The sequence below is a fragment of the Ovis canadensis genome, chromosome 11 (genome assembly GCF_042477335.2).
Source record: "Ovis canadensis isolate MfBH-ARS-UI-01 breed Bighorn chromosome 11, ARS-UI_OviCan_v2, whole genome shotgun sequence".
NCBI classification, from domain to species: domain Eukaryota; kingdom Metazoa; phylum Chordata; class Mammalia; order Artiodactyla; family Bovidae; genus Ovis; species Ovis canadensis.
Window position 1 is genome coordinate 64593657 of NC_091255.1, and position 22773 is coordinate 64616429.

General features: G+C 60.1%; 1 protein-coding gene across 3 annotated transcripts in view; it reads right to left on the reverse strand.

The window, feature by feature from the left end:
• Positions 1 to 1672: 1672 nt before the first annotated feature.
• Positions 1673 to 22773, reverse strand: part of TMEM104 (transmembrane protein 104) — a 54631-nt gene continuing 33530 nt past the window's right edge. For all 3 annotated transcript variants that reach the window (XM_069543976.1, XM_069543978.1, XM_069543977.1), the window contains exons 9-10: positions 16218 to 16311; positions 1673 to 4163 (exon numbers count right to left, since the gene is read on the reverse strand). In XM_069543976.1, coding sequence (XP_069400077.1) covers positions 3403 to 4163; positions 16218 to 16311 — 855 coding nt within the window. In that variant the 3' untranslated portion in view covers positions 1673 to 3402. The remainder of the gene's footprint in view (positions 4164 to 16217; positions 16312 to 22773) is intronic.

Here is a 22773-nt window from a genome sequence, read left to right on the forward strand (position 1 = left end):
GGGTGGGCAAGATGGCTTCGGTCAGGATACCGGAGCTTCGGTTCCGTCTTGGCTCCAGAACTCCCCAGCTTGGGCTGAGTCTGGGGCTGTGAAGGGGGTAGGCTGCCCTTCAGTTTGCAGGGGAAGTTGGGGAGCCAGAGACTACCCCCTCCCCAAAGCCCTAAAGAATTCAAGTGCATTTCCTGTTTCTGAATCGTGGCAGGCAACTGTGAACAAGACACTCGACTCACTAGGTGGCTATGAAACCAACTAGGTGCCTGAGGACCCAGACCAGGGGTCTTTGATGAGTCTAGAGGGACATGGCTACACGTGCAGTATGTCTGGTGAGGACAAGGGAACTGGTCGGCAGTACACCGGAAGAGCTTTCTGAGCACTTCAGGACTTGAGCTCCCATACAGGTCAGGGATACAGGTACAAAAGACAGGAGCAGAGAGCTTGGGGGGTGCTGCCTCCAAGTGGCAGGTCCGATTTCTCGGTCTCCACTCTTAGCCTGCAAGTTATGCCGCTAAGGTCCACATGGAGAGTGCCAGCGCCATGCCTGGGACACACCAGGCACTCAGGAGACGTCACTTCCCCCTCTCTGCAGTCTACACCACGAGCCCAGGCCCTGGGGAGGCGGGATCGTACAGCTCCCACCTGCAGCTCTGGATCCTGGCTGCAGAAGGCCAGGTGTCAGCCCTGATCAGAGGTGGGGGTCTCTCAAAAGGCATGGTTTCAGCCTTCACTGGCCCATACACACTGCCGGCTCTCTCCCGGGAGGTGGGGGGCTGCCCCTGCCCTCCCCCATCCTGCCTTTGGCCTCTGCCTGTTGCTGAGGCTGCTCCCACCCCCATTTTGGCAAGAACAGCTGTGTGGCTGAGGGCCTGGCAAGGTGCCTGCTGCCCACCTCCCACCACTTGGCAGTGCCTCCTGGCCTGTCATCCGCCATATGCCCCATCTGTAAGCCCGCAGCCGCCTCTCTGGCCTCAGGTGAGGGCACAGCCAGGAGCTCCTGGCACGAGGCTCAGCACTTTTGCGGGGAACAGACAGAGTAGGCTGACTCCCACCTTGACCTGGCCTGCCCTCAGGGCCAGTCTGGGGCAGGCAGGACAGGTGAATAGCAGCAGGTTGGGGCCTCCTCTGCAGCGACAACTTGGACCCGAGCCAGGTTGGGCTGGCATCCTTTTCTAGCTTCCCCACCACCGACCCCAGGTTTGTCTGTAGACTAGACGCCATCACCCTACTTGCCCACCTCCCTAAGTGGGTGTCAACACAGCTGAACGTGCTGGACGGGCAAGGTCAGCACCTGGGGACCGGCCAGCTGTTAGGCCCTAGGCCCCCGTCCCCTGGGGCTATCAGCAGCAGAGAGGACGCTGACCCCATCTGACCTCCAGCAGCACAGAAGTTAGGCAAACAGCAAGGAGCAAAGGAGCCCAGACCGGCGGGGGTGAGGCGCCCTGGTTTGCTATCAGTGACGTGGACACCTCGGGCCACTTATTTCCGGGACTGTGGCTGCTCGGCTGGGAGGCAGAGCGGAACGTGGCCGCCGGACTCTGCGGCTGTCAGCTCCAGATTGCCACATAAATCAACCTGGCTTTACAACACTAATAAATTTGTGTCCAAAATTTGGTTTGGAGCCTGAGGCGGCAGGATGGTTTGATTCGCTTTGTCCTTAAGCAAGAGGAAAATGTAATTGGAGAAGGGTAAGCACAGACGTTTTAATTGACTTTTCAGCAAAACAGCTGGGCAGCCCCAGGGAGGGTCCCAGCCCCAAGGGGGTGGACACACCCCGGCTCCGCCCACCCTGCAAGGCCTCCTGGGAGGCAGCTGCGACGGCAAACGGGGAAGGGGTATCTTTCCAGGAGGATGGAGGATAACAGTGCGTTGGACGAGCTGTTAGGACGGAAGATGCATGACAAGAGTGAGAAAGCAGGTCGTGGCCGATTGAGACACTGGACTCTCACAGGCCGGGGACTACCCCGGGGGCCCCAGGGGAGGGCTGGGACCACCCGCAGACACCCGGTGTTCTTGCAAAGCCTGTGTCCCCCTCCACGAGACCACTGTGGGCCTCAGAAGACCTGGCAGCCACGCTCTGTCCAAAGTTTGAACACAGTTGAGATGCACGGGGGTGGAGGGGGCGGGGAGCAGGCTGCTGGGATTCCCTGGAGAGCCGAGCAAGGCACTGAGATCAAAGAACGGAGAGACAGGGACCCCACCCCAGAGGCTGCTCCTGTCCACTGCTCTGGGCTTCAGGACAGGAGGATTAGGCCCAGGGCCGGGGGCTCGCCAAGGAGGGCCAGGAGGAGCCCCCAGGTCCTGAAGCAGGAGAAGGCACATTGAAAATGCAGTTCATTCGAGTCACCCATGTCTCCCAGGGAGGCTGGCCCAGCAGGTGCATGCATGATTACGTGTATGGGGCGGGGGGTACCATGTGGAGCTGGTGAGGTGCCGGGAAACTGGCCCTCCTTCCATGGGAAGGGTGAGCGGGCCTAAATTTCACCCCACGGCGCCCAAGGGGCATGGAGAGCATGGATGTTGGTCCATACCCACAGCCCGGCTCAAAAGGGAGCCCCTGTTAGTGTTGGAGTGGTGGCAGGGTCATTGGGGAGCAGGCCCAATCTCTTACAGGGTGGGAACCATGGGCTACATGCTGGGGTGCTCCCAGCCACGGTGGTGACAGCCGGGGGTCACTCCAGTGCCCCTTGTACGCTGGCCCCTGCCCCCCCAACCCAGGCACTGCAGAAGGCCCAAGGATCCCTTCCAGGGATGTGTGGGCTGCTGTGTCTACGAGAAAATGGCTGCTTCCACCCGCTGCTCCGGGGTCATCATGGACTCAGGAGCCCAGGAGAGATGTTAGTGCCCTCCGAGTGGCCCTCACTGCTCTGGTCTGGGGCCCCTGGGACCAATTAGCACATCCAGTCCTTGTCACTGGCTGGCCTGGCGCTCCCCTAGGAGAGGTGCTTGGCACCTCCAGCCCTGGCGGAAAGGCGAGCCCTGCCAGGCCCAGTGGGGAGGACAGGAGGGCTTTGGGATTGCCCTGGTGGAGCGGATTTGCCAAAGATGCGAGGGGCGGGGGCTGGGAGGGAGGCTAGGGGGACATGAGTCTGGTATAAACAGTGGCAGTGCCAGCGCTGCGTTTCCACCGTTCCAAAGCAGAGGACTCGATTCCAGTAACCAGACTAGAACCTCAGAGCAGCCACATGGCCCTGCTGTGGGGCTCGGCTGGCCAGGGGCAGCGCCAGGCAAGAGGACCTGGAGGAGAGTGACCTCAGCGAGGTGCAGGCTGTGTGGAATCCTGGGTGGGGACGAGGTCCCCTCCAAGAGCCTGGGTCTTGCCTGCCCCGCTGTGCCCAGGGAGGCAACGAGCTCTGGGCTCTGCCAGTGGGGCCCCCTACCCCTCTCGTCACCAGACACCTCCTGCTGTCAGAGCTTGGTCTCGCTGAGGACGATGTTGGCGGTGACAAAGAAGAAGCAGGAGAAAGCCCAGAGCAGCACAAAGCCCACCCAGAAGGTGTGGCGGAAGGGGGACCTGTGCTTGTTGACGGTCCCGTAGCCGAAGGCCAGCTGGGTGTCCTTGCGGCAGAGGTACACCAGGAAGGCCGGGATGACGTACTGGATGCCTGTGCCTGCGTAGGCCCCCGTGATGCCCACCAGGGACTCCAGGTCGTGGGTGCAGAAGGCCACCAGCACGGGGGGCAGCAGGGTGATGGTGGGGAACACCACGCGGTCCACCACCCAGGGGTACGTGCCCCCCTCGCGGTGGAAGAGCGTCTTCCAGTTGTTGCGGAGGGTCACGGCGATGATGGGGAAGTTGGTGCTGATGGTGAAGACGGGGAAGAGGCCCAGGAAGAAGCGCACGGCGGCCAGGCCCACCACGTCGCAGCGCGCGAAGTTGAGCGTGTACATGTCCAGCAGGCTGTCGCCACGGAAGCAGAAGATGGCGGTGAAGGAGAGGAGTCCGTAGAACGCCAGGATGAGCACGTAGTCCAGGAAGACCAGGCGCGTGAGGTGGCGCTTGGAGGAGACGGGGGTGAGGAGTGACGGCAGGGAGTGCTGGCACATGAAGGAGTAGACGCACACGCCCAGCAGGTTCCGGACACCCGAGAGGTCGGCCAGCGGTGGGCGCCCCTCCCCACGCCCGTGCGCAATGCGCACCAGGGCCAGCACGATCATGATGGCGAAGGCTGCAAGACAGGACCGCGGTCAGAAAGGCAGGGAGGAGGGGCAGCCGCGCCCGGGCCCTGTCTCGGGTCTGGGGGCGGCAACCGCAGGACCCGAGCCCCGAGAGAAAGCGCATTAAGATTCCCAAGGCTGGGAGAGTCGTCCTTGAGGGCAGGCCAGCGGTGGCTGCTGTACAGGAGAGTGTGTGTGTGTGTGTGTGTGTGTAGGGTTGCTGGGCACAGCAGGAGGGCGATCAGTGGAGTAGCCGCAGGCTGTCCCCTTGGAGGAGTGCAGGCTCCCTACGGCCCAGGGCTCTGGGGGTAGGGGTTTCCTGCAAGCCTCCTGGCACCGGCAGGCCTGGAGCAGGGTGCTGGTCGCTCTTCTCCCTTTGGTTTAAAGACTGGGTTGTCTGAGGATTGAGGGGGGTGGTGGAGGGCATGGAGCCCTTGGGAGGAGCCATCCTCCTGGGCGGGGGCCACGGAGGATGGCGGCCTTGGGTGGAGGACGGGACCGAGTCACTCGAGGCAAGAAATGGCACTGGGGGCCAAAGCTGCAGGAGCTGAGGCCAAGGCTAGAGGCCGAGGCTGTGCGGCTCTGTTCTCCTGGACAGGAAGGGGACAGGAAGGACTCTGCCCTCGGTGTGCTGCAGAAAGGGAAAGGGATCGGGGACTGTTGAGAGCAGACAGAGCTCCGGGCTGGCTGCACTCTTACAGCGGCCCTGATACCACGAGCCGGTGCTCCTGAACATCAGCGCCTGGAAGACAGACGCACTTGCTGATCCTGTGGACGCCAAGTCTCTGGCTTCCCGAATCTGTTATCCAGAGTTCCCAGAACGGCCACTGCTAGGCGCTCTGCATACCCAGAGACCCACGGCATTCCTGTCTCCAGTGCCAGGGTCCACACACCCCTGCTGTTTCTGCTCAGACCAGACCTGGCAGCCCCTCCAGCCTGGGCCCCCACGACTCAGGTAAAGCCCACCGTGACACCTGACATTTCTTGGGCAGTGATGCAAGTGAGGTGAAGGGACAGTGGCTGAAGAGCCGGGCTGCCGGCCACATGGCTCCTGCCTGCCAGGCCGTCGCAGGCTTGGGGGTCCTCCCAGGTGGGAGGCTGGGGGTCTCCCCACTGTGCCCTTCAGGCCAGGTCACACCGTCCGCTCCCCAGAAGGGAGCCCTTTCTCCGAGGACACCCGGGAAGCCAGACTGCCGTCTGCCCACAGTGACACTTGGGAGCAGGACGGATGGAACTGTCATCTATTACTTTTAATCGGAGCTGCCGACGCTGCCGGGCACTAGTCGGGAGGAGGGGAGCCAGGAAACAGGCCGTGGAAATTGCCAATAAAGACGATGATTTGTTTCTGAGGCTCTCAGCCACACACGTCCCTGCTGCTCCTGATTCTGGGGGCCCCATGACCAAGGTCCTTCCAGTGCTCATCAGTCAAGGGGAAGCGGCGACCCAGTTCCCCCCTCGGGGCCACCTGAGACCCCAGTGGTCTGGCTCGTCTGTTTTCTCGGGGTGGGTGCAGGCTGGGGAGGCGGGTCAGAGATCTGTGTAGGAGAGCCACATCCAGGAAGTGCACTGGGGCAGGATATGATGGCAGGGGGTGGGGGGGACCCAGGGGAAAGGCTGGACAGGGTGGAGGTGGAGCCAGGGAGTCTTGGGCTTCCCCGGTGGCTGAGTGGTAAAGAATCCTCCTGCAATGCAAGAGCCACAAAAACATGGGTTCGATCCCTGAGTTGGGAAGGTTCCCCTGGAGGAGGGCATGCTAACTCACTCCAGCATTCTTGCCTGGAGAATCCCATGGACAGGGGAGCCTGGTGGGCTACAGTCCATGGGGTCACAAAGAGTCGGACGCAACTGAAGCAACTAGGCAGGGAGTCTGCCCTGGGCCAGAGAGGGTTACAGAGCAGAGCTGAGTGGCTAGGGTGGCTACAGCTGGCCCTGGGCCCGCCTGGTGCTTAGCTGGTCAAGAGGCTGCAGCGGACAGTTCTGCTAGCAGAGGTCGGCCACCTGAGGCAGGGCCAAGGCCAAGAGGGCAGCTGCTACAAGGCAGGAGCTCAGTCCTGCCCTGCCCCCACCTGAGTGTCTGGTGGTGAACTGGCACTACCCCTGGCCCAGGCCGAGGCTGGCACGTGCTGTGAGAGAGGCACGTGGCAACCCCTCCAGAGCTCTGTTGAACTTGGCCGAGGGGCTCTGGGTCTGGTGGGCGTGCAGGAGGCAGGAGAAGCTGGCTGTTTGGACGTGAGCCTATCCCTGCTCCCTCCAGCTAGGAGTCTGGCTGGCGCGTCTCTACTCATTTTCCTCCTCAGCTCTAAATCTCCAAGACTAGTAAGAAACACAAGCAGAAACCGGCTTGCTGACTTCAGAACAAGCTACCTGCTCAGTCCTGATGGGTGGCTCTGATCTTGTGGGGTCATGGCGCCGAGGGCGTGAGGGCCAACTTCCCCAGAGCCGTCTGGTCCTGCCCTGGGGACCACACGCCTTCCCTCCGGGCCCTTCCCTCCCCCGCGGCGGGCAGGGGAGCAGAGTTCCCTAGGAGAACAGCTGTCTCCTAGATTGATTATCCGGTCCCCAGGAGATGGCTGCTCCCAAAACTCATCGGGTCTGATCGTAAATCAAGATGAAACGAGGGTGACAGGCTGTGAGCGACGGATGCGGCCAGGAGAGCAGGGCTCTGAGCGTACACCAGATGCCCAGGGCTCGGGCGCCACCACAGACGGGACGCCCAGGGCTCGGGCGCCGCCATGGACAGCTCGCGCCCCCGGGTTGCGGCCAAGGTGGGAGAGAGGATGGGGCAGTGAGCATCCTGACGTCTGGGCGGGCAGAACCTGCAGTTCCCCAGGGCACGCATGGCGGGCTGGGCTTCTCTCCGAGCCTCACAGGCTGCGTTCAGAGAGCCTGCGTGATGGCTGGGGTTGCAGTCCTCGTCCATCCACTTCCACCTTCGTCCTACACCAGGCTGCTGGGGAGGCAGCCCTGGGGGTGGGGGGAGCAGCTGGGGGCCTGACACACGTCGCCCGAGGAGCGGCTGTCGGCCTCGGAAGGGGCAGCTGCAGGGTAACAAGCGGGGTCAGGAGGCTTCTCTTTTAATATCTGCAGCACCATCCCGGGGGGAAAAACAACCGGGCCTGTTTTGTGTGAATCAGAGGGCTCACCAGGACCATTCATTCATTCATTTGGCGGTGGTGTCCTGAGGGTCCCCTGTGCCGGTAACTACTCTGGGCATCTGCGGATGGTGTCCTGAGCCAACAGGAACAGTCCTAGTCCTTCTGGGGCCTACAGTCCAGGGGCCCACCAGGTGGAACTTACAGGGGAGAAATGACTACGAAAGAAAGGACCGCTACGTGAGCTACGGTGGGGATATGGGGAGAGCCCAGTCTCAGGAGGTCCAAGCCAGGAGAGAAGACCACCTGGGGCTCACAGAGGGGAGCCAGGCGCCAGAGTCCCTTCAGAAGAACCAGGGGGGCTGCCCTGTCATGGTGCAGGAGGGGAGGGTCAGCCCGAAGGGGGCAGGACGGGGTCAGGGCCCCTGGACGGCACTTGCTGCCATGCCCTGTTCCACCCTCAGAGTACTGATCCACCTTGAGCTGCTCCTGCACTGCCTCGGGAGGGAGGGACAGGGAGAGGGAGAGAGACAAGGCAGAGAGACAGATAGGAGCGGAAGGCAGGTCCTAATCTGTACAGATCCTGAGCCCTGAGCAGACAGCTTGGAGGAGACATCTCCCTGATTCCTTTTCTGAGGAGGTCAGGTTGAAAGTGGCTCAGGCACGTCCAGTTGGCAGTCTCAGGTCAGTGGGGTCATGTCATTGCCACCTTTCCGTCCTGGGGACATCAGAGGCCTCAAGTATGGGGGTTAAAGTAAACTCTTATACCAAGATACAGGCTCATGATAGTTAACAAGTCATCAGCGAGGCCCCTAGGGTGCTCCGACGAGAAACCCCCCTTGGTCACCTGCCCTGATTTGCACATGAAACTTAAGAGACACAGGACTGAGGTGTGAAACTGGGTTGTCTTCAAAAAGCCCAAGGAGAAGCAAGCTCTCATTTGCCCGGGGCTGTGACCACCTGGGTGGCCTGCTCTGCAGAGGGGAAGGGACGCACTGCTGGGTGGTGCTGGGGGCGTTCCGGAAGTGGCCTCTGGTCCCGGGTCACTGAGTCAGAGGCATGTTTTGGTATAAGTCTGAGCTAGAACAGAGCTCCTCTGGAAGGTGGGGGACTCTGCCCAGCGGCCCAAGCCCAGCCCTGACCCCTGCTGTCTCCTCTGCGGGCCCTGGGAGGAACACAGCTGTCACGGGAGGAGAGGGGACACGTGTCCACTAAGACCAGGTCCCTCATCCTTGATCCCCAAGGGCCCCGGAGCACACAAACACAAGGAGCCACGACTGAGAGCCAAGGGTGAAGCTGATGGAGTCCTTCCGGTGGTGCCCCCGGCGGGGGCCGTGCCAGCAGCCCAGCCCCTGCCCTGCGGCCAGCGCTGTGCCGTGCATTGCCTGGGAGGTGCCTGGTGCCACCTCCCTCCCTGAGCTCTGGGCCTGGCCCCAGATGCTCCCCCCACACACACCCTGCTACTCTCGGAGCCCTGCGAGCGGCCCTGTTCCCTCACGTGCGAGGCGCAGGCCGTCCGTCAAGGGGGCTGTCAGGGGGACAGTGCCCTCCTCTCCAAGCGGGGAACCAGTGTGCCATGGCTGATGATTATGAATGGCCCTGGGTGCCCATCTAAGCTCGGGCACCGGCGCTCCAGGTGGGGAGCTAGGTCCCGGAGAGATTCCAGCTTCCTCCTTCAACCCCCAGTGCCCTTGGAGGTTGGGTCATCAAGCTGGGCTGCCCCCAGTCCCCAACCCTGAGATTCAGGAGGGCTGGGAGGATCTGATGGGGTAATGTCAGCCTGATGTGAGAACACTGAAGATCAGGCAGTTTCTTGGCCCTAAAAGCAGGAACAAGTGGCTGGGCAATTGTTCCTTATAAAATAGGACTGGCTAGGAACAGAGAGCCACTGGGCACGTTCCCAGGACACGCAGGTCAGGGGTGTGAGTGGCAGCTCAGCCTGCAAAGCTCTAACCCCTCGGAGAGAACAGGAGAAAGGGAAGTGGGGAGGAGGCTGCTGCTTTCCTTCTGAACGAGCGAAAGTCCTCGAGTTGCACTGGGCTCAACTCCTGGCCCTGTCCTGAACTGGGTGAGCCTGCAGTGGTCACTTTGCTTCTTAGTGCCTCTGTTTCATCACCTTTAAAAAAGGGAGATGCTCGTGGGCATGGGGACATGGAATAAGATGTTATTTAAAAAGGTGACACAGGTCCACCTAGTCAAAGCTACGGTTTTTCCAGTAGTCATGTATGGATGTGAGAGCTGGACTACAAAGAAAGCTGAGTGAAGAATTGATGTTTTTAAAGTGTGGTGTTGGAGAAGACTCTTGAGAGCCCCTTGGACTGCAAGGAGATCCAACCAGTCCATCCTAAAGGAAATCAGTCCTGAATATTCTTTGGAAGGACTGATGCTGAAGGTGAAACTACAATACTTCGGCCACCTGATGCGAAGAGCTGACTCGTTGGAAAAGACCCTGATGCTGGGAAAGATTGAAGGCGGGAGAAGGGGATAACAGAGGATGAGATGGTTGGATGGCATCACTGACTCGATGGACATGAGTCTGAGCAAGCTTTGGGAGTTGGTGATGGACAGGGAAGCCTGGTGTACTGAACTCCATGGGGTTGCAAAGAGTCAGACACAAGTGAGCGACTGAACTGAATTGAGTAAGCACAGCGCAGGATCTGTCCCACAGCAATCACTCAAAAACATGTCCGTCCCTTTTATCATCACAGGAACCTTATTTCCTATCCTGATAGCCCAGGTCAGCAGGAAAACCTGTAAACCCTAAGTCCTCAGCTAATTCTCCTTCTGCACAAGGAGGGTCCTGGGGTCAACCCATGACCCCACTCAGGTCGAGTCACAGTCATAACCCTTTCCTGCTGAGCGTCTCTGGCCCAGGTGTCAGCTAATCTCTGGGGGCTGAGGAGGACCCGGGGCAGGCTGCTCACACTTGCTCTGTGGACCAGAGCCACCTCTTTCTGTTCCGCTGAAGCTCATATGAGGCCAAGCTGCCCCCAACACCTGGTTGGCCATGAGGGCTCGGCGTGTGCTCTCTGTACGGGGCTGGGTGGGAACCGGAAGGGAACTGTTTGGACTCTTCCGCACCCAGGTGAGCCCATCCTTCCGGTCATTGCCCTCCCACCTGAGCTCAGGCTGTGGTCGGGGCAGAGGCTCCTTTCACACCATGAGGGGACAGGACACAAGGAGACACGCTCTCTGGCGGGGAGGGGCGCCCTCGGGGGAGGAGGGAAGCCCCTGAGCAGATGCACTCGGCTCCAGGAGCACCGTGGCCCTGGGTCAGGTTTTGTGCCAGGTTCACAAGACATTCTGTGATCTCCGGCCTTGCCTGTGTAACTCGCACAAGTCCCCTGGGTTGCGATGAAGGAAGGGACTTTAGATCTGACTGCCTTCCCCTGCTGGATCAGCCCCTGAGGTTTCCAGCTTGGCGGGCATCATTATCATCTCAGAGGCAGGAGAGGAGGGTGTTTAAGTAATCAACTTAGGGGACGGAGGTTCTGCTCCAGAAGGAGGAGTGAGTTGTTGATCAAGGGCAGGTATTTGAGTCTCTGAAGCAATCAAGCCTTAAGTATGAAATCAAGAGCTCTGGCCTTTTCATCCTTCGACTTTCCACACCCTCAAGGCACGGCAAGTGGCGGCTGGGGAGCTGGCTCCTGTTTGTAATCGCTGAGAGAGTACAGCCCAGGGGCCTCTGGCTGGCGGGCGGACTAATCTCCTTTGGCGAGATCAGAAACATAACTCTTCCACACCATCACTTTTCCCGAAGGCGGCTCAGTCCTTTCTAAACCTTCTCTTCTTGCTCCTTCCCCCTCTCGGGTGTCTAAGCCCTAACCCCTGATGTGACCGCACCTGGGGTGACTGCGTGCTTCCCAGGGGGTGCTGGGAAGAATCCGCCTGCCAGTGCAGCTGGGGACGGGGCCACTAAAGAGCTGTTACAGGTCAAATGAGATCAGAAGGGTGGACCCTAATCTGATGGGAAATGTGCTCTTTTTTTAAAAATAAATTAAAAAATTTTTATTGTTATTTTTGGCCGCTCTGGGTCTTCATCACTGCACGTGGGCTTTCTCTAGTTGGGACGAGCGGGGGTTACTCTTTGCTGTGGTGCTCGGGCTTCTCTTGTTCTGGAGCACCAGCTCTAGGGCACGCGGGCTTAAGCTGCCCCGTGGCATGTGGGAAGTTCCCAGACCAGGGATCGAACCCGTGTCCCCTGCACTGCAAGGCGGACTCTTAGTCACTGGACCACCAGGGAACTCCCACGTGCTCTTATAAAAGGAGAAAGGGGAGACAGAGCACATGCTGTCTGCACACACAGAGGAAAAGCCACGTGACGGCATGGTGAGCAGGTGGTCACCTACAAGCCAGGGAGGGAGGTCTCACCAGAAACCAGCCCTAGCAGGCTCCTTGATCCTGCGCATCCAGCCTCCAGAACTGAGAAGACAGACCTCTGCTGTTAAAGCCACCGGTTCCCGGTATCGTTACGACAGCCTGAGCCCACTAAGGCAGCTGAAGAGCAGTGGCTGGATGCAGAGAGAAACCAGGACGGCCAGAAAGAAGGGAGGCGTGGGGCTCCCCAGGGTCTGAAGGCAGATTCCGGGGCTGCCCAGGGCCACAGCTCCTCCGATATGGATGCCCGACCCGGCTGCCTGGCTGGGGTTCACCCTGGCTCGCGGGCAGCCCGGTTCTGAGCAGAGGTGTGCCTGTAACCCTGGTCTGTCGGGCACCTCGCCTGTCTGGGCCTCATCCCCCTCTCTCTGCTGGAGTCCAGGCAGCTGGCCTGCCGACCTCCTGGATGAGCAGGAGTCCCTGCCTGAAGGCCAGGTCAGCACAAGTGTCGGCCACACGCAGGGCAGAGCTGCCGACAGCAGAGGCTGCTCAGAGGGGAGAGCCAGTTAGGGTCTCTGCTTGGAGCCAAGCCGGGCTCTGAGGTCAGCCCTGCCGCTAATGAAAGGGGTCATTTGGTGACATGTGGCTGGCCCTTCAGCAAGCTTTAATTAAGGTCTTCTCTGCCTTAAGAGCCTTAAGACAGCATCCTCCAGTTCTTGCAACTAACCTCTGCATCTGCAGAGAAAACCTTTGGAAAACCAAGAATAAAATTAAGACCAGAGTGAAACATACATAGAAAGGTTTTCCTGGATCCCCTCCGCTGGCTGCGTAACCAGTGAAAGCTGGACACAAGGAGAGCCCTGGACAGTGGCCGAGGTGGGGGATGTCAGGGTGGGGGGGCAGCGGCAAAGGCTCGGGACAAAGCCTGGCTGGGAGGGCAGGTGGGGGTCCATGTGCTACTTTCATTTGCGGGGGCGGGGGGTGGGGGGCCTTCCTGGCCTTCCGAGAAGCACCAGTTGCGTGAGGGGGCAGTGCTGAGTGGCTGTGAAGGAATTCAAACACTGAGCTGGCCTGTCGAGCCAACAGGATGTGGGGAACAGATGGCCCAGGCATGGATGACCCCGGGCTGCTGGTGGTGACGGATCAGAGCAGTCCCAGCAGGAGACACTCAGCTGAGATCAGTCATGGATCCATGGGGGGAGTTGGCCGCTCGGCCACAGATAATTCTGGGGATGGGCAAAATTGGAGCCCTCGTGTTCCCGGGTGACGTCCCTTCCCGGGGACCTTCTGCTACTCGGGCCACCAGCCCCGGGCCCCACCTCTTCCTGCTGGCTCGGCCTGGAGGACAAATCTGGGGCACCTGCCGGGGGAGGTGGGGCGTGCGGGGGCCGAGGAAATCCACGCGGCTCCAGCGTATGCACAGACCGCTGAGGGGGATGGTGCCTGACCCACTTTGAGGGGAGCACAGAGACGGGAATAACGCGCGTGGTGTTGCTCTGAATACACGATCAGAGGGAAGGCAGCCCTGTGGGTCCCCGACAGCCCAGCCCGAGGAGGGCTGCTGCGCCGGAGATGCCTTTATTAGAGAGAAGCGGTTTTTTAATAACACTGAACGGGGCGCCCCGAGCCGAGCCAGCTGTGTCCCCAAGCGGGAGGCGTCTGCTGGGGGTGGGGCATTGGGGGGGAATAACGGGGGTGAAGGGATGCTGCCGCTGTGGCCCCTTCCAGCCTGAGAGCTGCCCCCCTGCCCCCCTGCCCCAGGTGGCCCAGGGACCACGGTCCACAGTGGTTGGTTAAGTAGCTGAAGGCTCCAGCTCTGGGGTCACAGCTGCTGGGACTGTGGGCCTGAAGGACAGCACTGTCGTCTGTGTCCCGTAAGTGTCCCTGGTGGATGTGTGGCTGACAGTGAGAACTAGGAGTTAGGAGGAAGCCCAGCCTCTCTGCGAGGCCGGCCTGAGTCTCATTACTGGGAGGCTCGGGCTTTCCTTGAAGATGTGGGGGTGACGGTGAAGAGCAGAGAGGCATCCCATCTGATGGGCCTGGGGCCCAGCACTGGGCGGGTGCGGGACGGGGAGGCCGGACAGTGGCAGCCGGCAACGCTCCCAGATCTCGGCAGGGATACCCAGGGATACAGCTCTTTCGGGGCAGTTTGGGCCACGTCCCTGATCTCCTGGCCAGCCCCAAGAGAGGCTCACTCTGGGGCCGCTCCTGGGACGTAGTGGCCAGAGATGACCACAGTGAGGGTGCGCACAGGGCTGGTGTCTGGACGCTGGAGCGCTGTGCAGACAGCGCTTTCTACACGGTCTCATTGTATCTTCCAGGTCTCCCAAACTCAGCCACCCGGTCTCCCCAGAACTTATTTGAGCAGCAAAAGAAATCAATGGTGGCGCTTGTCAGACATGTTCTGACGTTTTCCTGACGTGGCTATTTGCAAAGGCCATCGGCCCTTTAGATCGCAACCAGGGGCTTTTGTCGGAGGGACCGGCCCGCAGGCTTCTCAGCCTGTCAGGAGCTCTGGGCGGGGGAGGGGGTTGGGGGGGATGGGTATGCTCAGACAGGGTCCCTGCAGTCTGCCCTGGCCTCAACAGATGGCAGAACAAACTCCTAATTACGCATGAGAAAGCTTCCGGCTCAGCACATCTATTTATGATTTTCCGGTCCCTTCGGTGTTCCTTCTTCCCTGTGCCTTCCAAGAACCCAAGTTAGCTGATTGCCACCCTATCTCCCCTCCCCGCTTGGCTCCCCCGGACATCCTGGGCCCTAATCTGGGTGGTGGGGAGAGACACGGTGGGCAGGAAGTGGGAAGGCAGGGGGGACATGGCCACAGAGCTGCCGTTCAGCAGCAAAATAAAGAGGGGGCTCATCGCAAACTGACAACTTGGCACACACTTGAGAGGACAAACAGGGCCAGGGTGCTCACTGCCTCTGCAGGAGTTCTAGAAAAATCACCTGGGGTCATTTTGGGCCAGAAGTGAGATGCCCCTCACCCACTGCGATATCCCATGGGCAGCGGTGACTTGCTCCCTCCCACAGTGGGGTTGCCTGGCGGTTCCCCGGGTAAACGATTTCTGCTCCCTGCCCGCTCCCCCATCCTGCTCTGTCCTGTGCTCTGGGATCAGGACCGGGGAGACCCCTTCAAGCAGGTCTGCAAAGGAAAATGACTGGGTGGCTCCAGCGGGAACTGAACCCCAGGCTCAGCTGTTAGAGGGCTGACATCACTGGGTGGTTGGGCTTCCACCCAAGAGGGCTTCGTGTCAGAGACGGCTTTCCTTTTCGAGCCCAGAGGCCTGACTCTCTCAGGGAGACAAACAACAGGCCCGAGCTGTCACCCACGGTTGGCGGAGAGGCTGCGGCCGATTGATTACCTCTCGGATCAGAGGGAGAAGAGGGGCAAGGGCCTCGCACGACAGCCAGGTCACCGCCTCGCGCCCTCTCACAAGGCCACGGCCACCTCGCCCTGCCACCCTGCCAGGGGCTGCCTCTGAGGGCCTGGGGGCTGCAGGTGGAGACTGGCGGAGGCCCCCTGCAGTCCCCTTGCTGCCCTAAAGGGAGAGGCTCCGCCTGGGAGGAGGAGAAACAGAGCGGGGTCACGGCGGGCCGCAGCGGCCCACGCTGGGGGAAAGAGCAGCCCATTTTCTAAAGCAGCTGAGCCGCGGGCTCCACTCTGTGAGCTCCGTCCTGGAGGAAGGCGAGGACCCCAAGAGCAGAACTGGGAGGGGCAGGGGCTGTGGGAGGTGCCCAGGGATCCTGGCCGGCTGGCGCTGGGAGCTCAGCATGGCCTCTGCGGGTGGAGCCGGGTCTGACCCGAGCCTGGGGCCACCTGGTGTCCGTGCCAGATACCCGCCCTTTATTTACTGTCAGCCTCCTCTCTGCCTCCTACAACCTCTCTCTTCTAACACAGGCACCGCTCACCACACAGAGACAGGACCTCATGTTACACATGCCCCCTGGGGATCCTGGGGGGCTGGGGAGACCCCTCTGCCAGGCCCACCAACCAGAACAGCAACAGCATCTTTGCTTTGAGACCAAAACCAGTGTGTGACTGATCCCAGAGCGCCCGCCGGGGGCGGGGGTGACGGTGGCTGCACACCCTCTGGTCGTGGGCCCAGGTGGGTCCCGGGTGGATGGCAGAACGGTGTCAGAAGTGAATGAACTCCCAGCCGTCAACTCCCCCCGAGCTCAGTGGGGGTCTTGCTCTTCGCAGTGTCAGTTGGAGAGTCTGTGGTGGTGTCTTTTTACGCTCTAGTGGCCAGGGACTCAAGAGGTGGCCACCACGGCCCGCTGGGTTTTAAGGCTGTGCTGCATGGGGTGTCCATGAGAACAAAAAGCAGCTGCTCTCCTGCCCTGAAGGGGCCCAGCCCCATCCAGGCCTCTAGGAGCACCACCCTCTGGGTAATGGGGACCCAGCACAGTCAGAACAAGCGGTCCTCAGCTGAGCCCTGCCTTTGTCCACGTGACCTCGAAGTGACTTGTCTTTTTTAGGGACAAAATTTGCCCACCAGTAAAAAGGCACAGAGTGCTTGCCTCCTCCCTGCGCTCAGGAGTCCACGGGAGCCCCTTCTACCTCCTAGCACTGGCTGCGAGCCCGCGTGGCCGTCTCGGGAAGACTGGGAATGAGGGGAGCGAGGCAGACCTCGAGATGCTTGTCAGACTCACCGATCCATCTCATCAGGGACGTGAGGATCTGCAGGTACTTGGTCTTCTGGACGTCAAAGAAGGTGAAGGGTCCGAGGAGGAGCGTGAAGACGGCCTGGTGACAAAAACGAGAGTGAGAAGGTGCAGAGGCCAGGCGCGTGTGGCATCCCGTGCGTGTGGGCAGGGCACAGTGTTCATGTAGCCTCCAGCCATCATCAGGGCTGCTCCGAACCCAGGTGTGCGCCGGGAACGGCAGAGGCTCCCTGGGGTCAGACAGCACCGCCTGGCGAGTTCCTAGGACCAGGGCTGCAGCAGAAAATGAGACCCGTGCGTGTCTGCTGGGCCTCACGCTTGTGGTCCTGAGGCGACTTTCTAGGCAAATCACAGGTGATCTCTTGGGGACATGGCCCTGCTTGCTTCTCTTCTCAGTAAGTGCTGACCGAGGGCGTCACGGGCCCAGCAGCAGGCTAGTGTGAGCACTGGTTAGGAAGGTGAGGCTCCAAAACAAACCCCAGGTACATCCCGGGTTCTCACGGTTTACTGGGAAGAAAGGACAGAGGGGCTGGGACGCAAGGGCCCCGATGACCCGGCACAGTGGGAAGGACACCATCCTGAACGGTTCAGAGGACAGGATCAATTAGGATGTCAGTAATCAGCAACCTCTTGAATTCTGAGAGAAGGTGAAGCCTGGAGAATCAGAGCCAGTGTCTCCTGGGGCAGAGCCACAGAGAAACATCCTGGACCAGGAAGAGCAGGAAGCCCGGAGTGGACGGGTGTTGGGGGTGGGAGCCGTGGGGGTGCCGGCACTGGCCCCCCTCGTGGCCCTTCCTCTCTGGAGAACAGGGAGAGCGAGTGCTTCCTTAGGGGGAAAACCGAAGAGAATTCAAACCCGGCCTTAGAGAACTGGGATCTGGGGAAACTGAACCCCCTCTGCAAAAGAGAACAGGGAGGCGGATAAACGTGGCCCCACTGAGACTGGGGCTGGGGACGGAGGGCAGCTGAGGCTCTCCATGCCAAGCTGGCTGCTCCGAGAGCGGAGCGATTAGAAGCTGCTGGGTGGAGTTACGAGGATGGCACCATTTCCAATCTGCCACTCGGAAGCAGCAGCGGAGGCAGCAGACCTGATTAACATTTACAGCGTGCCACTTTATCACGCTAATGCTGATGCCACTTGCCAGGGATGCAGCGGACGGTGCCGAGCCGAAAGTGGGGAGCAGGGTTCACTCTGGGGGAGTCGGGGCTGGCCCTGGGATCCGGGTGAACGCGTCCCAGCTGCTTGGCCTGGTGGCCAGTCCCTGGCTCCCCCGACAGGGGTGGGGGGTGAGCCTGTCCCCTCCACCCCCGCCCCTCCTGGAAGGGGAGCAGGATGTGGGAGAGGCTGTGACCCCTCATCCAAGTCCATTATCACTGCGAGAATGGCAGGAAAGACTGAAGTGCTGCTTAAGCAAGGGCTCTAATTAGCTGGGGTGGGTACGGCCTCCTGGCAGTCCCCCAGGGCTCGGAGACTACTGGAAGGAGCTTCCTTCTGGGGGCAGACAACCAGCCCTGCTTCCGCTCTGGAAGAAGCAGCGGTTTCAGCAGGTGGGGTGACGGGGGAGGCAGAGGACAAGGGCTCTGGAGCAGTCCTCGCCGGCCCCCTGTGGCCTGGGGACAGTGAGGCGACAGTCACCCAGCCGTGTCCGACTCTTTGCCCCTCATGGACTACCGCCTGCCAGGCTCCTCTGTCCGTGGGATTCTCCAGGCAAGGATATGGGTTGCCACGCCCTCCTCCAGGGGATTTTCCCAAGCCAGGAGTCGAACTCTGGTCTCCTGCATGGCAGGCATGGCCCGGGGACACAGCGAGGTGTGGGGTCACCAGCTCTGGGCCAGCTGAGCCAGTCTGTCTGCAGCGCCCAGCAAGTCATCTAGGAAAATTACCATCTCAGGGGAACTTTCCACTGATGAATTTCTCTTTTGAAGGATGGGGGCGGGACACGTCACGTGGACAAAAACACATACCAAGCCACCTGCCATAAATGCTCTCCAATGACCCTGGGCTGCTTGAAACTAGACTGTGGTGTGCCCGGGCCTGGAGTTGGGGTGTTTTGCTTCTGACCTACGATACCTCCGGCTGTGGGTGCCAGACATGTTCGTGGTGGGCAGCTTGTGGTGGGGGATCAGAGCTCATCTTGGAGGCCTAAAGACTGGGTTTTAGAAGGTTCTACTGTGTAAAAACAGGGAGATCACAGAACCCGCCCTGCAGGCAGGTGGGGAATTCTGCTGCTGTGGGCTGCCCTAGGTCTCCTCTGCAGGAGGGACCCCGTCTTCATCCTCCTCCTCCTCGGGAGATACGTCAACGTCCTTTTACACACAGGCCTCATTGCATACCCCCCTGTAGACAGGACTCTGCTGAGAGACCCTTCGTTTAAAGGGACAGAGCACACAGGACCACCTCCCAGGGCAGAGTCCGGGAGTGTACGTGAGGCGCCCACTGAATGCCAGGGAGCATGAGTTGGGCTGGGAACGGGGGTCCAGCCCCGCCGGCTCTCTGGGGTCCACCTGCGTGACAACAGGTCTGTCCCCAGGCTGGGGGCAGGTGGTGGAGGGTTCTTTGGAGAGAATGGGTCAACAGCTGCGACATCTGTGGCTGGACAGCAGCTGGAATGTGCTTTCTTTATCCCCCCAGGTCGGGACCACAGGCAGACCGCAGGGCCCGGGAAGACGCAGGGCCGACGGGCAAACAGCAGTCCCTGCGCGGGGCGGAGCTCACGCCGCACTGGGAGCCCAGACCAAGACACAGCGCAAGCTGGGGCTAATGAAGGAACAGGTGTCCTCTGCAAACCGGTTCAGCCAGACTCGGCGTCCACGGTGGGAAAGGGCAGAGGGCTCGGCCGGCAGTGGGCGTGGGCTCGGCCCGGTGCAGCTGCGAGGTCTGGGCAGGGGAATGGCCCCAGGGTCCCGGGGGTCCAGCCGGCCCAAGCTCACCGCTAGATGCTGAACAGCCATGCGTGGCACTGCCTGTCTTCCCTTCTCTTTTTACCCAAAGAAGGAATGAAAAGGCAGGAGACAGTGTGTCCTCCTGGGTTTTCCTGTCCAGCCTGTGTGACATTATAAATTAGCTGGCCCCCCGAGCCATTTCCAGACACCCAAATGCCATGATCAGTTTAAGCTCAGGATCTGTTCAAGGACTCTCCGAGCCCGACTCATTACAGGAGGCAGAGACACCAACTGCCGTGGCCAAATGTGTTTCTTTAAAAACAAAACAAAACAAAACAAAACAGACAAACAAAAAGAACAAATTCTTTGGTCTCTAAATGAAACCTTTGAACTGGTCGTGGGAACAAAGTCTGAGACCCAGGAGGGTGCAGACGGGGCTGTGTGTGGGTCTCTCTCGTCCAGCTGTTGAGTCGAGACGCCCACTGAAGGCACGTAGTCCCGGGGGGGTCCTGGTGGACAGGAGGCAGCTCACGTCCCCAGCACACGTGGCCACGGATCTCACGGTGTCCTGGGGGGGACTTGGCGAACTTGTCCGGGAGTCTCAGCACTCGACACGGCTGCCTCTCCACCTGCGTCCCAAGGCAGGTTAAGGGCGCCACCCACCTCCGGCTGCTCCCACGACCCCCGAGTCTTTCCTCACTGTGCTGATGTCTGGCGGCTGCTGCAACCTGGTGGCTTAAAACCACAGACGTGTGCTTTTTTACAGTCTTGGAAGGGACACAGGGAGCCCGGGAGGAGTCAGAGGTGTGTGTGTGGCTTGGGGGGGGGGGGCGGTAACAGTGGTAACAATGTGTAAAGTAAGAGGACTCAGGAGGGCAGAGGGCTGGCAGCAGGTTGGGACTGGGGAGCCGTCTGGAGCCCCGTGTCCCTGATCCCTCCTGGGCCTGAGCTCGCTGGCACCCGTGTCCCCTCCCCACACTCAGCCCCAAGCACACCTGCTTGTGGTTGACACGCACGTATGGTTTCAGGGCCATCTGTAGCGCTACACCAACTATACCTCCTGCAACAAGCTAGAGAGCTAGACGAGCAGCAGAACAGTCACCAGGCAGGGGCCGGGGCCTCACTTTGCTGATGAGGGGGCGGAGGGTCTGAAGAGGCTGGGTGACCCAGGAAGCAGTGGACGGGACCGGGCGTCTCCTGGCCCTGCTCCCACCCCACCCCCGACCGCTGTGATGTGCACGCTCCCCGCTGTGTGAGGCTGCTTCCCCACCATGACACCTCCTCTCCCCACTTCCAGCTGGTTCTCACCCTCATGCCTCTTCCCTCGTGACTGCCCCTTCCCCCTCTACCTCCCTTCTCTCTGTCACCTCTCAAGCCCCGCTCAGGTGCCAGTCTCCCCTGCCAGCTTCGCCAAATATTTGCATCTTCACTGGGGGGCTCCTGACCAAATCACCAAACACACGGTGGGTACCATACCACTTAAATTCTCGTAGATTCCCTGTTTTGTTTTTTGTTTTTGTTTAAATATTTATTTGCCTCAGGTCTTAATTGTGGCATGGGTTTAGTTGCTCTGGGGCATGTGGGATCCTCTCGGGCCAGGGACTGAACCTGTGTCCCCGGCATTGCAAGGCAGATTCTTAACCACTGGACCACTAGGGAAGTCCCTGCAGTTTCAACATGAAAGGCCAGCAGAGCCACCTGGTGCCTCCATGCTCTAGGACTGGAATGGGCACTCAGACTTCTCTGTTAATCCAGCAGGGGTGATGGAGCAACAATTTCTGGAAGGGTGAAGGGTAATATGCTGCCTGATCAACCTAAAGACACAGAGACCCTTGGGCGGGCTATGCAGTACACCGGGCCCCAGGGAGCCAGTTCACACATACCAAGGGCACGGCTGAGCCCTCTGGACTGATCTTGGAGGTCATTTCAAGTGACAAAGGACACAGATACCTCGATCACAGGGCTGCCCTTGTTGGGCGGCTAGGGGTTAAGAGTTAATTGGGATTAATGGCAACTCAGCACGAACCCGTCCCTAAATGGGAACTGAACTTTCAACGCGTCCTTGAAGTGCAGTGAAGACATGTTCAAGGAGTCTATTTTTATTTCTCAAGTGGCTATGAACGTTTTGGTTTGGAAGTTTACATCTTCCCAACTTGAATTACAACGTCTGATGACGCGGCCATGAGGAGGAGGTGTGCCCTAGGGCAGCAAGGGGCAGAGTAGGGGCCGGAGGCTTCGAGGCCACACGCTCAGGGCAAGGGCCTGTGTCCTGAGGGTGTCCCAGCTAACGGCAAGACCTGAGAGTGCTCGTGAAGGTCCCAGAGCACATCGCCTGTACAGAGAAGGTAGTCAGTGAACATCAGCCCTGGCAGTGTCACTCCAGCAAGGAGCAGCACACCCTCGCGGGAGGATGGTGTGAACTCCACCCGTCCTCCCAATATGCTGGGACCAGGGAACGCGAAACAACTGAAGCCAAGTGAGGGGCCCCCGCCACACAACATTAGATCAGGACTGTTCCTGTTGCACGACCTGCAGCCCAAGCACTCTGCAGGGCGAGTTCACATTTATCCCCATCGAGTGAAGGATGAACGTGAGGGAAGGAGAGCAGAGGCCCGTGCATGGCGCTCGGTGGAGCCTGAGCACAGCTCATCAGCCAAAACCCTGCGAGGAGAGGCAGTGCCGCAGAGAGGAGGCCACTGGGACGCTGCAGTGGACCAGCACTCGTGCAGGAAACAGAGGCTGAGGTTTCAGAACGACACTCTCCCCCAGAGGGCAGAGGATGGGCGGGGGTGGCCCCGCTGTGGGAACAACAGCCCCTGCCAGGAGAGGCTGCCGGCCTTCAGACGACCAGCCCGGCCACGACGCGGGTGCTGCCAAGCTCTTACTCACCAATCCTTCAAATACGTTCAGCTGCTGGAGAAGGGGTGATGGAGACAGACGGAGGCCAGATGCCTTTCCAACCCCCGAATGAGCTGCTTAGAGCAAGTCACCACGGCTTAGGGTCCCTGGGTCCCTCCCTGGATTCCCCCAAACCTCACCCAGAAGGTACCTGGGAGATGCTTGCTGAATAGAACGAAAGATTCAGGTGATGCCTGAAGATACGAGTGGAGACTTGAGGCCCAGACACTCTAAAGAGGCTTCTGGAGCACAGAAGTCAGCTCTAGAAACCCGCTATCATCTCACGACATCTGCAAAAGAAAGCCAAGTCGGCTCATGTCAAACAATTCAGTCCCATTTGGACTGAACGAGAGCTGAGACACGTTAACACCTGCGGCTCCCATCAGAAGGCGAGTGTGTGCCTGCTGAGGAGGCAGAGCCGGGGAGAGGAGGGCGCAGAGCCAACAAGAAGCCGGAAGTCACAGGTCCCCCAGGGAGTTCTTAACCAGCCACTGGACTACAGAACAGAGGCAAGAACCCAAACCCACATGGGGGGACCTCGACCGCCCGTCAGACCTGGGGATCAGGGAGAAAAGACCTGTCCTCACGCCTGATTAATTCAGAAGAGGATGCAACTCTGGGGGCAGCTTCTGGGCAGCAATGCAGACTGGCCAGGGAGGGGGTACCTGAAACACCTCTGCTAGAAGACGGGTGAAAATGCTATTTGTCTCTGAGATGGGGGAGCCTGGGAGCGTGATTTCAGGGAAGAGCCATGGAAGGGGTG